General features: G+C 50.7%; 2 protein-coding genes across 5 annotated transcripts in view; one reads left to right on the forward strand and one right to left on the reverse strand.

The window, feature by feature from the left end:
• The window catches only part of NDRG1 (N-myc downstream regulated 1), a 61,278-nt gene extending 58,056 nt beyond the window's left edge, over positions 1–3,222 (forward strand). For all 4 annotated transcript variants that reach the window (XM_042254072.1, XM_042254073.1, XM_027972876.2 and 1 more), the window contains one exon: positions 1,330–3,222. In XM_042254072.1, the coding sequence (XP_042110006.1) occupies positions 1,330–1,541 (212 nt within the window). In that variant the 3' untranslated portion in view covers positions 1,542–3,222. The remainder of the gene's footprint in view (positions 1–1,329) is intronic.
• CCN4 (cellular communication network factor 4) overlaps positions 2,068–18,523 on the reverse strand; it is a 40,109-nt gene continuing 23,653 nt past the window's right edge. Inside the window, exons 3-5 of the mRNA XM_027972877.3 lie at positions 15,922–16,182; positions 14,283–14,476; positions 2,068–13,254 (exon numbers count right to left, since the gene is read on the reverse strand). Coding sequence (XP_027828678.1) covers positions 12,955–13,254; positions 14,283–14,476; positions 15,922–16,182 — 755 coding nt within the window. The 3' untranslated portion in view covers positions 2,068–12,954. The remainder of the gene's footprint in view (positions 13,255–14,282; positions 14,477–15,921; positions 16,183–18,523) is intronic.

Here is an 18,523-nt window from a genome sequence, read left to right on the forward strand (position 1 = left end):
GACCCCAGATGTGGGATCAAGGAACAGGAGGGGCTCAGAGAAAGTATGTGAGCAACAGGTGTGGAATTGATCCTGATTTTTTCCTGGGTTCAGGAGCTGGCTCTTTAAGAAGATTCAGTATGCAAGGATAAATTCTGTTTGTCAGTGTCTGTGGCAAAGAGCCAACAGAGCCAATTGAGCCAATAACATTGCCCACTGAGCCAATAACATAACCCCTCCATGCATTTGTACTTATCACTGCCTCAGTGTGTGGCGTCTTTTATTCAACGTGATCTTGACAAAGAGGCTTTTCAGTCGGCTGATGGAGTAGTTTCCTAGGGTGGCCATAACAAATCTCCATTGCTTACAACAGCGGAAATTTATTCTCTCACAGTATTACAGTTTTAGAGGCTAGAAGCCCAAAACTGAGATGCAGGCAGGGTCATGCTCCCTGTAAGGATTCTCCGAGGAATCCTCCTTTCCTTCGTCCCAGCTTCTGGTGGTTGCCAGCAGCCCTTAGCTGGTGGTTGCATCACTCTGACCTCTGCCCTGTCTCCACTCAGCTGCTCCCCGCCTGTGCATCTGTCTCCTTTTAGGAGGAAACCAGCCTTCACATTAGCACTCACCCTAACCAGGATGAACTCATCTAGACAGATCTGCAAAGACCCAATTTCCAAATAAGGTTATAGTCAGAGATTCTGGTGCTCGTGAACTTGGGAGGGTGCTCTTCAACCCAGCACAGGTGGGGTTCTTCATCCCATCTTCTCAGCCACCTGCCATGTTTAAGGGCATTTTAAGTCCTTCGGAATGGATAGTGCCATTAAGAGTTCCTGGAAGCTCACAGGTTGCCCACAGGAAGAGGTGACAGCTGACCACTCCGTGTGGCCTCAGTTTCTAGCCTGTGGCGTGCAGGGATTAGCCGGGCCAACTATCAACATCCTCGTGACTCTAGAGACTGTTGACATCACAGGGTGGGGGGCACGCACTTGGGCGCTGATACCCGGAGGTCCATGGTAGTATTCTGATTTTACACATGGGGCCGGGGTCTCAGAGAGGGACACTTTTCGAGTCCCACAGCTGGTAAGTGAGTGGCAGACCGCTGCGATCAAGACTCAGCTGGTGGGTTCATGCCAGGGTGGGACCCATCAGTCCTCACCCAGCCTGAGCCTGGCTCTTCACCTCTACGAGTAGGCACGGAAATGACAGGGGTCCCAGCAGCTGGATGCCTTAAAGATGAACAGGAGCAAAGTTTCCACGGGTAGGCGGGGCACGCGGCAGGCTGCGTTGCTGAGGTGCGAGCGCCTCCGACCTTTGCCCACCCCCTCATTGAGCGCTCTCCTCTCTCCGCAGTGCCCTCCGCCAGCATGACCCGCTTGATGAGGTCTCGCACAGCGTCAGGCTCCAGCGTCACGTCCCTGGAGGGTGCCCGCAGCCGCTCGCACACCAGCGAGGGCGCCCGCAGCCGCTCGCACACCAGCGAGGGCACGCGGCTGGACATCATCCCCAACTCTGGCGGCCCCGGGAGCAGTGCTGGGCCCAACTCCACGGAGGTGTCTTGCTAGGCGGCCTCGGGGCCAGCCGGCCGCCCCTGGACTCTGGGACCGATCGCTGTAGCTGCCCCTCCTCTGGCCCCCCTCCCCACCCCTGCCTGCCAACCGCACGTTAACTCCTAACTCGGTATTAATCCAAAGCTTATTTTGTACAAGTGAGCTCTGGTGACGACACGGTGAGATTGGGTGTTTGTGGGGTCGCCCTTTCTGGTGAGGGTAGGGCGGGGTGGACCAAAGGGAAAGATGCACCTCAGTGCCCCCCTCCCCCAAACGAGAGGCTGAGAGGCCACCCTCCTACCCTCCTTCAGAGACGCCGAACTGCCAGAAACCAGCACAGAGTAAACACTCGATCTATCCAAGGCTAGCCTGGCCAGAGCATCCTGGCGCAAAGGGACACCTTGTTGGAAGCCCAGCCCGCCTACTTCCTGTTTCCTCTCCAACTAAAGAAAAAACAGACCCAGATTCTGGAAACCAAGCCCTTTCTGATTGGGGAGGGGGAGAGCAGGGAGTGGTGGGGAGCTCTTTTTTTTAAAAAAAAAAAAAAAAAAAAGCCAAACAGGAAGCAGGGAGAGAGGTGGAATTGACATGGAGGCTCCAAAGTATTTGGAAAAAGCAAATCTCCATAGTTAACTTGAAGAAATAGGTTTTTTTTTTACACGTTTGTGCATATATACACTTTTTATGGTTGACGCCTACAAGCCTGTTTTCCTGGCATTTTTTAATGGACAACAAAAGTAGGGGACAAAACCTTCCAGTTTTTCAAAGAAACGGTCTTGGCAGGCATTTGGTATTTGTGTGTTTAAAGCTTTGAATCAGCTGCCTGCCTCCCCCTCCATTGCCCCTACTTCCTACCCCTAATACGTGAACAAGTGGTTATTTCATTCATGGGGAAGAGTGTGTAGATTTGTAGTTGTTTTCTCTGAAATGGAGAGAAAGATTGCAAACAGCTGGGCCTGGCTGTGATGTGTCTCCAGGCAGCAGCACCGGGGCAGGGGCGTTGGGGTGGGGTGGCATTTTTGGTGATTAGACGTAAGGGATTCCTTGTGGTTGTGATGGAATCCAGTGCAGTTGTGATTTCAGTCGATCCCATCTGGTTCCCAGGAATCATGTGTGATTAAGTTAAATCCTGCTTCCAATCTTTGACAATGTGGGGGTGAATCTGAACTTGACTGCCAAAGGTTTCTGACCCGGTGACCTTCCAGAATCTTCAGCTAGGGGGTGTGATTCACATGGGGAGTGGTGGTCCAAAAGATGTACGGAGTCTGAAATGTGTGTTCCATGGGATTTCCTTCTCTCTCCCGCCTTCCTCTCTTCCCTGCCCCTCTAACTTCTCCCTGAGCAGGGTGGCATCACTGACATTTCTGGGCAATGTCAACATAGCTGTCGAGTTCCTGTACTACTTACTGCCTTTCGATCTCATTTTGGCTAACCATGGATCTTCGTATAGCAAGTTTTGATCAGGATGAATGGAAGAGCGTGCATCAGCCACCAGGGCCTGGTGGTTACTGGGAGAAAGTAGTCAAGCCTTCCAGGCAGCTTGGGGGATTATGACTCAGTTTACCTGTCACCTACCACCTGGGAGGCAGAAATGGCTGAATCAGAATAAGAAGCTGTTATGTACAAGTCTTTCCAGAAGAATTTCTTAATGAGATATTTGTATTTATTTCCAGACCAATAAATTTGTAACTTTGCAGTGGCTTGTGTCTTTTTCCCCTACCTGAGAGATCATGCATTGAGGTGGGTCTTTCCTTACCTGGGGCTTCCTGCCCACATGCCCCTCACCTTTGGAATTCTTCAGAGCATCACTGTCCAATAAAAATACAATGCGAACCACTGATGTAACTTCAAATCTTCAAGTAGTCACATTAGAAAAGGTAGAAAGAGACAAGTGAAATGAATTTTAATAATACACGTAAGCCAGGATATCCAAAATATTAACATTTTAACATGGAATCAATATAACAATTAACGAGGTGCCTTGCATTCTTTTCTTCCTACTGAGAAATCCAGGCTATATTTTCACATCACATTCATTCATGTCTGTGCTCAGTTGTGTTCAACTCTTCGAGACCCCATGGACTGTAGCCCACCAGGCTCCTCTGTCCATGGGATTTCCCAGGCAAGAATACTGGAGTGGGGTGCTATTTCCTCCTCCAGGGGATCTTCCCCACCCAGGGATCAAACCCATGTCTCCTGTAGCTCCTGCTTTGGCAGGTGGATTCTTTACCACTGAGCCCCCTGGGAAACTCATTTTACATCACAGTACATCTCAGTTCAGACCAGCCCTATTTCAGGCACTTTAGTAGCCAAATAACACAGTGACAAAGGAATCAAGCTTTTCAACCTATAATTAAGATGGAAACATTTTTTTTTTACATTTTATTTTTATTATAGGAAAGTGTGTGAAAAGACCACCAGTGATAAGCTTGTAATGCTGTTTGCGCTTGTATTTGAAAATGTTAACAGGTTTTACTACAATCTTCTATTTTTATTTAAGATTAGTTTAAAATTTATACCACAGACGATTTCCCTGGTGGTCCAGTGGTCAATACTCTGCACTTCCAAGGCAGGGGCATGAGTTCAGTCCCTGATCAGGGAACTAAGATCCCACAAGCTGTGCGGTGCGGCCAAAAAGTAAAAATTTTTTAACAAATAAACAGTTGCAAAGATAGTACAGAGAGTTTGCATATACTCCACCCCAACGTCCCCCTATGATTATTAACGTCGCTTGTCACTACGGTTCATTGATCACAACTAACACGTTAACACTGATCTATTAACTAAACTCCATACTTCCTTGGGACTTCACCATTTTCCCCATTGTCTGTTTTCATCCTGCCTCCTTTGTTCCCTCTGGTCTGTAAGAATTTCCCAGACTTTCCTTGCTTTTGATGGCCTTGGTGGTTTTGAGAAGCTGCACAACAACCCTGGACTGAAGTTTGTGTGCCTGATGTTCTCATGGTTCACTTGGGGTTCTGAGTTTTGGGAATGAAGAATGCAGACACTCAGTGGCAACCTCATCGCCTTGTGCTGTCAGTATGATGGGTCAACGTGATTTAACAGAGATGAGGTTGACCTTGATCACCTGGCCAAGGTCATGTTTGTTAGGTGTCTCCGATATCGAATCACTTTTTCTGCTTTTCCATGCTTGTTCTTTTGAAGCAAGTCACTAAATGCAGCCCACACTTAACACCCTCCTCCCTTTTAAATAGCGAGCATGCTGTTTGATTCTCTATACTGGCTCTTCTGCACATGCCTTGAAAAGTTTCTTAGCGTTTGTAATAAGCTGTCAACACTTTTGCAGTCTGCATCATCATGGAGCAAGTGACGGGGCAGAGAAGGGAGGGAGGGTGACCGTGTGTGCTGCACGTCAGAGAGGGAGGCAGGAAGAGCTTTAATGCATACAATAAATCCAGCGAATGGCATTGCAGGAGACACTGCTTACACTTTGCAGTGTAATTCTCCCCATGTTCCAACTGTGACAACATTATGCATTTCTTTATTGACAAACGAAATAGCAATGTGGAGGCAGGTCTCAATGTAATTTCAAGGTAGTAATGAGCATAATAACATCTTAAGAAAATGGCTACAGTTGTGATAAGAAAAATACATGTGATTTCAGCTGGCGGTGTTAGGGTTTGTGGACCGCATTTAAGTAGGAAGAAATGCTAAATTGCTATTAGAGATGAGATGGTTAGATAGCATTGCTGACTCAGTGGACATGAACTTGAGCACACCCCAGGAGAGAGTGAGGGACAGGGAAGCCTGTCGTGCTGCAGTCACTGGAGTTGCAAAGAGCTGGACACAACTGAATACCTGAACAATGACAATGACAAAAGCAAAGATGCATTTCCCCCTCATCCGAGCACATGACCCATGGATTTAATCCATGGATCCCTGGCCCAGGGACCTCTAGCTTAAGGGCCCTGCTTTAGACACTGGAGGAGAAGCACGTAGGCTCATTCTTTTTCTACATTCACAGTAAATGTCTTTTCTGTGTCGGGGCCTGTGTGAGAGACAGGAACAAAGGAAACGCAGGCACAGAAGGGTCAGCAGGAAATCACCATCGCAGTGGGCCCATACATGGCACAGGGCCCCCTAGACCGCCCACGATCGGCTCCCGGGAGCTCAGGCTTCCATCGAGAGCAGTGAACTCTTGCAGGTGTTTGCGTGTATCGGATGCTATTTAGAGATGGTTTGCCAGCTGGGGACCTATTTCTGTTCTCCTAGCTGCTTGTTTTGGTTTTGATTCCCTGACCCTTGGGTTTCAGCAGCAGCTGGAAGACCAAGTGTACACCAAGACCAACCACGTGCAGGCTCTGTAGGGGACAACAGAGGCCTCCATCTGCCCCTTCCTTCTTCCCCTTCTCAGACACAACCTCACTACAGGTCATTGGCTGGGTCCCTGCCCTACTGTGCTCAGTCATGTCCAACTCTGCGACCCCATGGACTGCAGTCCACCAGGCTCCTCTGTCCATAAGATTCTCGAGGTCAGAGTACTGGAATGGGTTGCCATTTCCTCCTCCAAGGCATCTTCCCGACCCAGGGATGGAACACGTCTCTTGCCTCTCCTTCATTGGCAGGCGGATTCTTTACTACTAGAGCCACTTGGGAGGCCCTAGATGTAGCCTAAATCCATCTTGGACTTCTCGGGCTACATGAAAACTCTTCAACTGTGTCCCACATGGAATCCAAGGGCAGAAGGGGGAAGTTTGGCTTTCTGAGTTGAAGATGGGATTGGTGAGGAGATGAGCCTCCTGCTTTCTAATATCAGATTTCCCTGTGTCTCTAAAGCATAAAACTATGGTCTTAACCCAAAGGCTACTTGACCTTCTGGTTCTAGGACCCAGAACCAATCAAGTCTTTGTGTCTCTTAATGAGAAGAATGGGATCAGCCTGATTCAGATGTCTATTCACTGTCCAATCAACTATTAACATAATAGCATCTCGAGATAATTGCCACTACTGTGATAAGAAAAATCCAGATGACTTCAACTGGTGATGTTAGGGTCTGTGGTCCACTTTTGCTATGCTATGCTCCATTGTGTCTGACTCTTTTTGATCCCAAGGACTATAGCCACCCAGGCTCCTCTGTGCATGGGATTCTCCAGGCAAGAACACTGGAGTGGGTTGCCATTTCCTTCTCCAGGGCATCTTCCCCACCCAGGGATTGAACCTGTGTTTCTTGTGTCTCCTGCATTCACAGGTGGATTCTTTACCACTAGCGCCAACTGGGAGGCCCACCTTTGGGTCGGGGGAAATACTATGTTCACACACAACTGCTGACACAACCTCACTACTGGTCATTGGCTGGGTCCCTGCCATACTGTGCTCAGTCGTGTCCAACTCTGCAACCCCATGGACTGTAGTTCACCAGGCTCCTCTGTCCATAAGATTCTCCAGGCCAGAATACTGGAGTGGGTTGCCATTTCCTCCTCCAGGGCATTTTCCTGGCCCAGGGATAGAACTGGGTCACTGCTCTGTTGCGGTTAGAGGTTAGTTCATGCTACTCCGGCCCCTACCCCACGTACACACAGCAGGGATTCCTAGTAATAGATGTAATTGTAGCAGGTGAATTGCTATGTCTTTTGAAATTAAATCCATTGACTGGCAAACTCACTATTGAAGAAAAGGCCCTTCCTCATTCCTGCTCTGAAAAATTTCCTGAATGCCCCGCCCTCTGCAGAAAGCACGGACCATGTGACTTCATGATAAGGACAGCCTGCAGAGATGGTATCACTAATAACAGTCATATTTAGCATATTTTATGGTTTCTTTCCCCCTTTTTATCTTTTATCTGTGAGGTTGAGTTATCCTTACTTCACAGATAAAAAGCTCACAGAGATGAAATGGCTTTTGCAGCCATTTCTAAAATGGACTATATCACTCTTGCCTTTGAAAACAGTTGGCTGAGCACATAACTCACACAACCACCTGTTGGCATCTTCAGATTATAGAACGTGGATTAGTTCCTGGGGCTAACAACATGGAGGACCTTATCGCTTTTATTGCCTGCAGGGACGTTTGTCCACCTGTTAATTAGTCCCACCCAGGCAGTGAACTGCTTCTACGGTTTTATCTGGTTCTTAATTCTGTCTCCTTTGCTGGCAGGGTGATATGTTTCTCATTGCTATCAATAAGCCAGCCTTTAGCAGCTTCCTCTTCCTCTTTATGCAAACTTCCTTACACTTCATTTCACTCCCCTGGTTCCCAAGGCTCCCGGCAATAGATCTCTAGAAAAGTCATGTCCGACTCTTTGTGACAGTCCCATGGACTGTAGCCCACCAGGCTCCTCTGTCCATGAAATTTTCCAGGCAAGAATACTGGAGTGTGTTGCCATTTCCTTCTCCAGGGGATCTTCCCGAACCAGGGATTGAATCTGAGTCTCCTGCATTGCAGGCAAATGCTTTACCATCTGAGCCACCAGGGAAGCCCAGTAGATCTCTATCCATCCATCAACCCCTGCTCCCCAAGCCCTGATATGTACTAGGCTTAGAAGATGCAGTCATGGTCCTAGACCTCCAGGTACCCACAGGATACATGGATGCTAAGTGGCTTCAGTCGTGTCCAATTCTTTGGGACCCCATGGACTGGAGCCCTCCAGGCTCCTCTGTCCATGGGATTCTCCAGGCAAGAATACTAAAGTGGGGTGCCATTCCCTTCTCCAGGGGATCTTCCAGACCCAGGGATCAAATCTGAGTTTCCTGCAGCTCCTGCATTGTAGGCAGATTGTTTACCACTGACTCACCGGGGAAGCCCACCCACAGGGTACTTGGGAATATAAAAAGACATTGAATAAATGAGTAAGGGAATGAATGCCAAATGTTCATTTTATATTTACATGAGATGTTTTCCAATCTCAACACATTTGTCCCCCTGGTCTCTTCTGTATATCAGAATTCCCATTTTTCAGTGCATTTTCAAACTTTTAGCCATTTTTATTGCCATGTATAAAATATCTGGGAGCCTAATGTCCACCATCTGCACATTTCCTGAAAGTGTTCAGTGTTCCATCATTGCCTCATAATAACTGAAAATACAGGAAAACTCACCCAGTCCAGTAAGTCACTTTGCTGATGATTTATTGCTTCAAGGCAAAAGGCTATAAACAGGGAATTAGAGCAATGAGAACTCTTCACATTGGATAAACATGTTCTGTGCGACACAAATCATGAGAAGAATGAGGAATGCTGAAAAACATGACAGATTGCCCAAGTGCTATTTTCCCTCTATGGGGAAATTCTAAGACATTTCTTCATATGTATTTTTTAGTCACTTACAAAAATGGCAGCGTGTGTGTGGGTGTTAGTCACTCAGTCGTGTCTGACTCTTTGTGACCCCATGGATTGTAGCCCACCAGGCTCCTCTGTCCATGGGATTCTCCAGACAAGAATACTGGAGTGGGTTGCCATTCCCTTCTTCGGGAGATCTTCCTGACCCAGGGATCGAAACCGGGTTTTCTGCATTGCAGGCAGATTCTTTAACGACTGAGCCACCAGGGGGCCTGAAAATGGCAGTCGGAATCCTTAAATATTGTCATAGTTTGAAAACAGATATACACACACGCACGCGCACACACATATGCACACACACACACATGCAGAAATACACAGCAGGCCGTTCTGACCATTCAGGACTCCCAGCTGGGCAGAGTTACTACTTCGGTTACTTTGGGTCAACATAAGTCTTTAAAAATCAGTGACCTAATTTAATGTAATAGTCACAGGTTGCATTACTTCCCCGCAATTTGTAGGAATACACAGTATTTAAATGTTAATGAGAGCCTAGATAATCATATCCTTTGAATCTGCTTTCTTTGATCACTCTCTGAATCATTTTCAAAGTTAATGTTGCGGCTGTGCCAGTAAGCCTTTGTCTGGTGCCTTTTGGTTTGCAGGGGTGTTGGGGGCAGGCTAACTGGGCTTAGCATCAGGAGAGATGGCTCAGGTGTGACTAACCTCGGTTTGCAAACTTGGTTGGCAGTTCACTGGCTGTGAAGACAATGAGCAAATACTTTCTAAGGGCCTCAGCTCCATCTCTAAAATGGGAAGTGATGATAATGCCGCAGCTCTTAGGCTTGCTCTGAGGATTAAATTAGGCACGCAGTAAAGCACCTAGCCTAAAGCCTGGTAAGTGCTCACCAAATGCTTATGCTAAGGGTTAGCACGCATTAGTGGCATGGTAAATTCAGGTCTCCTTTTTCTCGCTCATCTATGCATGCAACAGATAGTCACTCCAAGCACTTACGTGAATTTCTCCACCAAAGGTTGACTATTCTTTCGTTTACCTTTCCCTTATCCCAGGACATGGGGTTACAAGGGACTGGAGAGGTGGACACTCCAACAGGCCTCATTCAGGCTCTGCCTGGAGGCCTCCCCAAAATCAACTTCTTGTTGCTATCCAGTCGCTCGGTCATGTCTGACTCTTTGCATCTCTGACCCCATGGACTGCAGCACACCAGGCTTCCCTGTCCTTCACCATCTCCCAGAGCAAGCCCAGACTGGAATAAGCAGAGATCTGGGTTTCAACTTTTGAGGGCTGATTCCCAGCCTCTTTGAGTCCCAGACTTTCCATTTATAAAATGGGGAAGAGATGCTTGCTTAGAATTGCTGCCATGATTAGTAAGATAATTCAAAAGTTAGCAGAGAGCTTGGCACCAAGTAAGCATTCAATAAAGAGGTGTTTTTTCATCATGACTGGTAACTTTTATTGGAGCAGGTTGCACCACGGCTCTGTCTTCTTCCCCGTGACTTCAAAACGTGAAACTGAGACTTCCTCTCCGGGGCCTGCACAGGACAGATTCATTTCTCAAAGCAGGGCATTCTGGCCACCCCATCCCACCCATCCTGGGGATGAAAGCCCCAAGTCCCTCATCCAGGCTTCCTATGATCTTGGAAGCCACGTTCACGTTCCTGAATTGGGAAGCAAATTCAGTTAAGAACCTAGTTCTTGGGTGTCTGCTGAATTTCAAAAGGGGTCAGCCCTCACCTGGTCCTTGGAAGCTGTGGGTGGCAAGTGATTTCACTCTACAAAAATCCAACACGATCCACGTGGACCTACAGGAAAGATTATTCATGGAGTAAATTCTCTTCCCTGGTGGTTCAGTGGTAAAGAATCTGCCTGCCAATGCAGGAACCGTGGGTTCGATCCCTGGGTTGGGAAGATCCCCTGGAGAAGGAAATGGCAATCCACTCCAGTATTCTTGCCTGGAAAATCCCACGGACAGAGGAGCCTGGTGGGCCACAGCCCATGGGGGTTGAAAAAGAGTCAGACACGACTGAACACCTGAACAACAACAAAATTCTCTTCACAAAAGAACTCGGGCTTTTTTGTCTTTCAACGAACACGTGCCTTTCTTTTGATATTAAATGTCTCTTTTTCTACAGCATTTCAGATTTGGCTGATAAAAATTAGATTGTCATGTACCTTTGGAAGAAAGAGATCTTCTGAACGCACGTAGGGACACGTACACAATTTCCTTTATTCATCAAATACACATTGAGCACCACTGTATGCCTTGCACCAGGCATTCAGGAGGTCACAGTAAGGAGGACACATTTTCAATCCCTTTTCCCTCTCTAGGAATCCCTCTGCTCGCCACTCAGAATTCCCTCATGAAAAAGGCACCATCCTTCAGTCTGCAGCATCAGGTAACAAAATCATCTTTAAATACATGGTGAGAGCTGGTTCTGATTTGAAGGAGGGAATGATCTGGACGGGAGTCATGGATTTCGGTTTATCCTAGATTTTGTCTGATGCTCAGACATCTAAATAATCTGAAAGTCAGATACACTCTTCTCTTGGGAAAGAAGCTGGAGAAACAGTAATAAGAACCAAAAATGACAGTGAGAAGTCGCTTATCCTGACATGTTTTCCTGCTCTGACGCACAGGGAAGCTCTAGAAGTTGAGGGAAGATACGGGTTAGAGAGTCAATCCAACTTGGATTTGCATCCTGACTACCCCACTGACCAGCTGGGTGACTTCGGTCAAGCTCCCTTACCTTACTGAGCTTCCATTTCACATTTGTAAGAACAGAAATAATAATAGGCACTTTTCAACACGACCTCCCAGTTTCCACGAGCTAGTGTAACGCTGCACATGAAGCGCTGAGGGCAACGTCTGACATGTAGAAGGTGCTAAATAAAAGAAGTGTAGCAGTAAATATTTATACTTTACTAATAAAATAAATAATAGCCTCATTTCCATTAATAACGACTTTCTCTTCCTTTTAGCATCAAACCCTTTTGGCTTTTCATCCCTGTTAAAAATCCTTCGGTTTTGAAACAATCGGTAAACTTCTGTCTTTGTACCAGAACTGAGCTTTATGGATCAGTCTGCGAAATGGGTCACCGAGGCAGAAAGACACATGCCCTGGGCCCAGGGACTCTTGCCACCCCAGGCGGACACAGACTGGACCCGCTTCTTGGTTTGTGAACCCACTTCTTGTTTTGACTCACACTCAACCTGGACCCAAGGCTCCCTCAGAGCAGAAGGCTACCACAAGACACCACTCTGAGGGGTCAGAGATGTGGCCCCAGGGGACCCAGCAAGTCCCACGAGCCCCCAGCACGCAGATGGTCAGGTGTGAGGAGGAGGCTGGCTGACTGCCCAGTGCCCTGCCTTGTCTGGGAGCAGCAGATTCGGTGCAGGGCTCAATCGCTCCTTCTGAAAATAGACTGACCATACTCTGACCCTGGTGTATTGACCAGGGACTTCTCCCAGGAACAAGAGGAAGTTTATCAGCTTGCATTTCTCCCTGGGATGAACCCAATGCACACCCTTCACAGTGCAGGGGTGAAGAGAAACTTAACTGCAACAATGCCCAGATTCATGGACACAACTGTCCATCCAAAAACCAAAGCCAAACAACCATTCACCTCATTTAGCAGATATTCAGTGACCCTGGCAGGCACAGGTCTTTAGAATGAGACACAGCTTTGGTGTGCAGTGGTCAGAACTGCTAATTAGGGTCCTCCTTGGCCTGAAGAATGGACAGCTCCACTGTCCTAAATCCCCTCTATCCTTCTGAATGGACCCAGAGAGTTTGGTGGTTTGGTATCTAAAGAAGGAATTAATGATACTGAAGATCTAGCTGATTCTGTTCCTTGGGACTTGGGCGAGATCCAGCAGGACTTCCAGGGACTCAGACAGGCCGGATCGGGCTCGGGTATTGTCCAGAGCCGGGCACTTTCTTTGGAGCGTATGTGGACTGCTGCCAAGGAGAAGACCCACTGTCTGGGCCTGAGCGTGCCATGATGGGTGCTTTGGGTGGGCAGAGACAGGACAAGGGGTCACGGGCCTGGGCCTGGATCTGGGTCATTGGAAACGAGTGGAAAGTGGACAAAAGAAGGCTCAGTGGGGGCCTCAGAAGGCTGGCTGCTTTATAAGCTCTGGGTCGGCCTCGAGCCCAGGTTCTGTGGCTGCTTAATTGGCAATCTCTGAGAAGTCTGGGTAGGAGTCCAAGTCGGCAAAAATATCGTTGGGATTCTGACAGCTCAGATTGCAGAAGCAAGCGTTAATCCACAGGGCCTGGCGGGAGAAGTCGGGCCCATCGGGACACTGGAAGGAGATGCTGATGGTCTTGGACTTGTAGGGGATACAGCACCGGCTGTCGGTGCAGACCCCACAGTACTTGGGCCGGTAGGCGCGTGTGCTGGTGCAGCCGGCCAGCGTGAAGTTCACGGGCGCTTCTGGCTGGTACACGGCCAGACACTTCTTCCCTTCCTGCGGGAAAAGGAGGTTTCAGTTGAGATGCTCAGAGGATCAACATTTTCAGCTCCAAGCCCTCAATTCTTCCCTTTTCACTCGCCATGCACTCCATCTCTTACTTTCGGATCTGCAGCATCTTCAAACTAGGAAGGACCACCCCAAAGACAAAGAGACCCAGCTGTATTATGCAAGAGGAAACCGAGCGCACAAAGGGACTGCCTTGCCGCAGTGCAGCTCTCTCAACCTGCAATTTCCCTTCTTTCCTGCCTTCTGCTTTGCCAACGCCCAGGTCAGTTTCTCCAACACAGGATGACTCTGTGGGCTCCTTCAACCTGCCAAGCGCCCCCTGCTGGTTAGGGGCAGAGCCATCATGGCCTCCAAGACTGGACTCATTTAATCCTAAACTCCTCCTCCTCTGCCTCCCATAGACTCTCACACACTTTTCACGCAACTTACTCAATTGGACTGGCATTATTTAAAGGGAGCTCTGTGGGGCTATGGGCCACTCAAGGGCGAGGCTCTTTCTACATCCCTACAGTCTAGCTTTCTGCCTGGTACATGGCTCTGGTTTAGTTGCTAAGTTGATTCCGATTCTTTTGATACCCTCATGGGACGTAGCTCACCGGGCTCCTCTGTCCATGCAATTTCTCAAGCAAGAATGCTGCAGTGGGTCTCCATTTCCTTCTCCAGGGACCCAGGGATCGAACCCATGTCTCCTGCATTGGCAGGTGAGTTCTTTACCACTGAGCCACCAGGGAAGCCCCAGTAGGCACGTACTAAACTCAATGTTCTGGTCAACTATGTACCAGCACCCTGCCTGAAATGAGGGTAGAATAGATCCAGGCAATGTGTGGGCCTGAAGCTTATAGTCTGAGAGCTATCTCCACTGAAAGTCACTCAGTCGTGTCCAACCCTTTTTGACCACATGGACTATACAGTCCATGGGATTCTCCAGGCCAGAATACTGGAGTGGGTAGCCTATCCCTTCTCCAGCGGATCTTCCTGACCTGAGACGCCTGCCCCTCCCTGGGAGGCAGACCCACCTTGATGTGTGGCCGGAGGTCCACGTCACACGGCCGCAGGTTGCAGAGGCGGCTTTCCTGCTCAGGCCAGCAACGGGCATTGACGTTGGAGACGCGGGTGGAGACCCCCAGGCCGCAGCTGGTGGAACAGGGGCTCCAGGGGCTGGTGTACGCAATGCAGTTCTTGTGCCACGGCTCTATCTCACCTGTGCTCCCTGCGGATGGGGACCAGGTGCCCAGTGATTTCCCAGTCTCCATCAGCCCCCCAATCCCTGCCGTCACAACCCTAAGGGCTGGGGTCCCTGAACCTCAGCGAGTGGGCAGTCTCTCCGCTTAGAGGTCAAATTGGCTTCTAACTAGCGTGGATCCCCAGGGAGACGAGAACTTGTCATGAGTTCCTCATACTTCTCCAGAGGGAGAACCATCTTTAGAGACAGGTGACCTGAATCCAATCCCTGCTCGACCACCTACAGGCTGTGTGATTCTAGACAACTTACTCTGGGCTTCAGGCTCTTTTCTGGAACAATAACATCTGCCCTGCGGGGCTGGTATGGCAATAAAAGGGTCCAGATATTGACCGAGTACACATCAGGCATCTGCAAGGTGCTGGGGATAAAAGGGTAAAAGATACCGGTCCTGCCCCTGCAGAGATGACATTATCTGGGGACGCTCAGGGGAAGTGCCTGCCCCAGTACTAGAACTTCATCTGAGCGATGCTCAGGGCATCCTGGCTAAGGGGACATGCAGGCTTCAGGGGCAAACTGTCTGAGTTCAGCTCTTAGCACCGCCCCTTAGCATCTGGATAGCTTCCAATAAACTGGCTCCCACCTCTGAGCCCCAGGCTCCCCACCTGTAAGTGGGGTTGACAACAGCACCTCCCTGCCTCCTGTCCCCGGTTGTGGATAGAAAATACAGGCTCAGGCACGTGACAGGGCTCAACAGCTGTCCCCATCCTTAGTAAGCCCTCAGGAAGTGGGAACTAAACCCCAACCCTTGGCTGGTTCTTTCAGTGGATGTATCCTGGCAAGCAGAACACCGGGGAGTGGTTGTAAGTGTCTGAGAAATGGAAAGGGGAGTGAGCTGAGAGGTGGAGACAGGTGAAGAGCCAGGGAGACCAAGGACTGATCTCACAGAGGGATGGAGCAAGATACACAAGGCAATGACTGGGAAGAGGAAGCAGGCCCTTCCTGGTAACACACAAACCCAGAAGTCAGGGAGGGGAACCTGCACGGAGAGACAGCAGGTGCACAGGGGAGCTGGATCAAGGAGCGCAGGAATGAAAGAGAGAAGAGGATGCTGGGAGACGGGAGGCAGCAGAGGCCTTTGAGGACAGACGGAAGCGAGGAGGGCGGGCTGGAAGGGAGGCGGCGGTGGGGAAGGATTTGCCGAGGAGGATGAAAGGCTTTGGTTTCTAGGTCACCCACTCGGCAGGCGCTCTGCTTGCGCTCGGTCAGAAGGAGGTCACTGGGCCACACACCCTGACGCGGTGGGCAAGCCGCCGCCGCCCCCACCCCGGCCCCTCCCTGCGGCTGTTCTAGGAGGCCCGCTGGGGACGGACCGAGCTCCCCATCCCCTCCTCCTCCGCTCCCCATCCCCTCCTCCTCCGCGGGCTGCAGCAGCCCTCCCCGCGCTCCGCGCCGCCCCCCACCCCCGCACCCACCGGAGGTGCCCGTGTGGCGCGGCGCTGTCTTGCGGGGCCTCCTGGCGTCGTCTTCACACACCCACTGCTCGCAGCAGCGCCCGGGCAAGCTCACCCGGCGGGGCCGGCGGCACCAGAGGCGCGGGGGGCGCGCGCGGAGGCACAGCGGCGTGCAGCCCACCGCGCCGCCCACGCACGTGCAGTTGTACTTGCAGTTGGGCTGGAAGGACTGGCCGTTGTTGTAGCGCACGCCGTCCAGCACGCAGCCCACGCCGACCACCTCTGCGGACACAGGCGCCGCGGGTCAGGCCTGCCGAGGGGCTGGGCGGGCCCCGCAGGGCAGCCCCCTGCCACTGCCCCACGCCCCCCGCACCCCACCTCCCGGGGTCCCCATCATGGAGAAGGGCTAGGCCGGCTGCTCTGGCCCATTTGGTGGGACCTGAGCGGAGGGTGTGGCAGCCCATTTAACCCGCGCAGAAACACCCGGTGCCCGTCTGGAGGGCTGGACGAAGGGGTGGGAGGCTACAGCCTGGCCAGGACTGGGGCCTTGGGCAGCTAGCCCAGTGTCCTGTCCCAGCAAGTGGCACAAAGCCTGGTCCTGACAGTTACCCGGCTCAAGGGACACAGTTTGTGAGAGGAGGCAGAGGCGATGGAAACCCGTCAGAACACTTTGGAAGAGACTGGGTTCATTCAGTGCCTATTTGTGGAGTGTGGTAGGTGCTGGGGATTTAGTAGTGAAGGAAGGAGACAAAAGCCTTGCCCTCAATGAACTTGTGTTTGTGTGCTTAGTCACTCAGTCGGATCCGACTCTTTGGGACCCCATGGACTGCAGCCCAGGCTCCTCTGTCCATGGGGATTCTCCAGGCAAGAATACTGGAGTGGGTTGCCATGCCCTCCTCCAGGGAATCTTCCCAATCCAGGGAACCCAGGTCTCCAGCATTAATGGCAACCCACTCCAGTATTCCTGCCTGGAAAATCCCATGGACAAAGGAGCTTGGTAGGCTACAGTCCATGGGGTCGCAAAGAGTCGATACTGAGCGACTTCACTTTGACTTTTCTTTCACACTCCTGCATGCATTTCGGGCAGATTCTTTAGCATCTGAACCACCAGAGAAGAAATGGACCATCCAGAGCGTTGATGGGGACATGAAAGCAGGGAGCTGGGAGAGGGAGGGGGAAGGTTGCAGATGTAAACAAGGCAGGTAGCCAGGGCCTCACAGAGGTGATGATGATTCAGCAAAGACGGGAAGGAGACTGGGGAGCTGAGCTGCCCAGGTGCTGGGAGAGAAGCCTTCTAGGCAGGGAAGGGACTGCAGGCAGTGGGAAGGCCTGAGGTGGGAAAGGGTAGGGGAGGGAGGGAGAAGGGCTGAAGGCAAGAGAGAGAGGGCTTCCCTGCAGGCTCAGAGGAAAACGCAAACTCTTAGAGCCTGGAACTCCGGTTGATACACAGTATGTGCTCAGTGAGTAATGATGAATCGCTGATATGAATTATGCTTCACAAAAACCTTGACGGTGCTGAGTTAAGGACAGACCGACGGGGTTCCTGACGAGTCAGAAGGTCATGCTGGGGAATCCAGGTAGGAGGTGGTGGTGCTTGGACCAGAGACGGGCAGCCAGGAGGAGAAGGGCCCCGCTTCTGGGTCTGTTTGGAGGGACTCGCTGGCAGGTGGGATGTGAGGATGAGAGGAGAATCAGAAAGGACTCCTAGTTCTATGTCTTGAGGCCTGGAAGGAGAGGGATGCTCCGTCCTCAGAAGAGCAATGTTGGGGTGGGTGGCCTCAAGTTCTTCCCTAGACTCGAGATGCCTTGTTGACTTCAGAGTGGAGCCGGTTCTGCAAGCTTGGAGCTCCAAGAAAGATGTGGGGATACTGGGCTCCGACCAGCATCCCAGCCTTCCATGTCAGTCCCATTCTGAGGACAGTGTCTAGAAGTGCAGACAGAGAGCCCAGGGCAGCCAGGGTACTCACCCCAGGAGAGCTGTCTGCCAGTAGTCCTGGCGTATCTCCTGGATTCACCTGAAGCCGAACTATCACCACCACCATCATCTCTGTATCTCACAGGAGGGAAGGTGCTTGGTCACCTGACCTGCTTTGTGTTAGGCTTCCTTGCATTGCTGACTTCATCGCAGAAGGAAAAGCGACCATGTCATCACCTGCATTTTCACCTGCTGCTAACTTGCATCTCAGTGAGGTTGAGTCACACACCTAAAGTGACAGCGCTCAGCTCAGCGGAGCAGAGGGGACAGGATTGCAGCCTGTGGCGATGCTGGGGTGACTGCTGGTTTTCCTGGGAGGTGACTGATCTGGGGGGGGGAGGGACCAACAGGAAGGGCGCTAACACTGCCCGTCCGATCTGGAGCCAGGCACCATCTGATAAGTGATCTCAAGCAGTCTCGAGGTGACTGTCCTAGAAGAGCTTTGTTTTCTTTCTTTGGCAGAGAGGGGAGCTGGGTGGGTGAGGGGAACAGTGATTCATCTTCTCAAGGCCCCCCAGCTGGTGTCTGAAGAAGCTGCACCGCCCCCCCCCCCCCAAGCTCTGACTCCACTGTCCATTTCCTTCCATCGGATACCAATAAAAGAGGGGAAATAGGAAAGCAAAACAGTGAGTGAATCACCTAGTGAAT

The sequence above is a fragment of the Ovis aries genome, chromosome 9 (assembly GCF_016772045.2).
Source record: "Ovis aries strain OAR_USU_Benz2616 breed Rambouillet chromosome 9, ARS-UI_Ramb_v3.0, whole genome shotgun sequence".
In the NCBI taxonomy this organism is placed as follows: domain Eukaryota; kingdom Metazoa; phylum Chordata; class Mammalia; order Artiodactyla; family Bovidae; genus Ovis; species Ovis aries.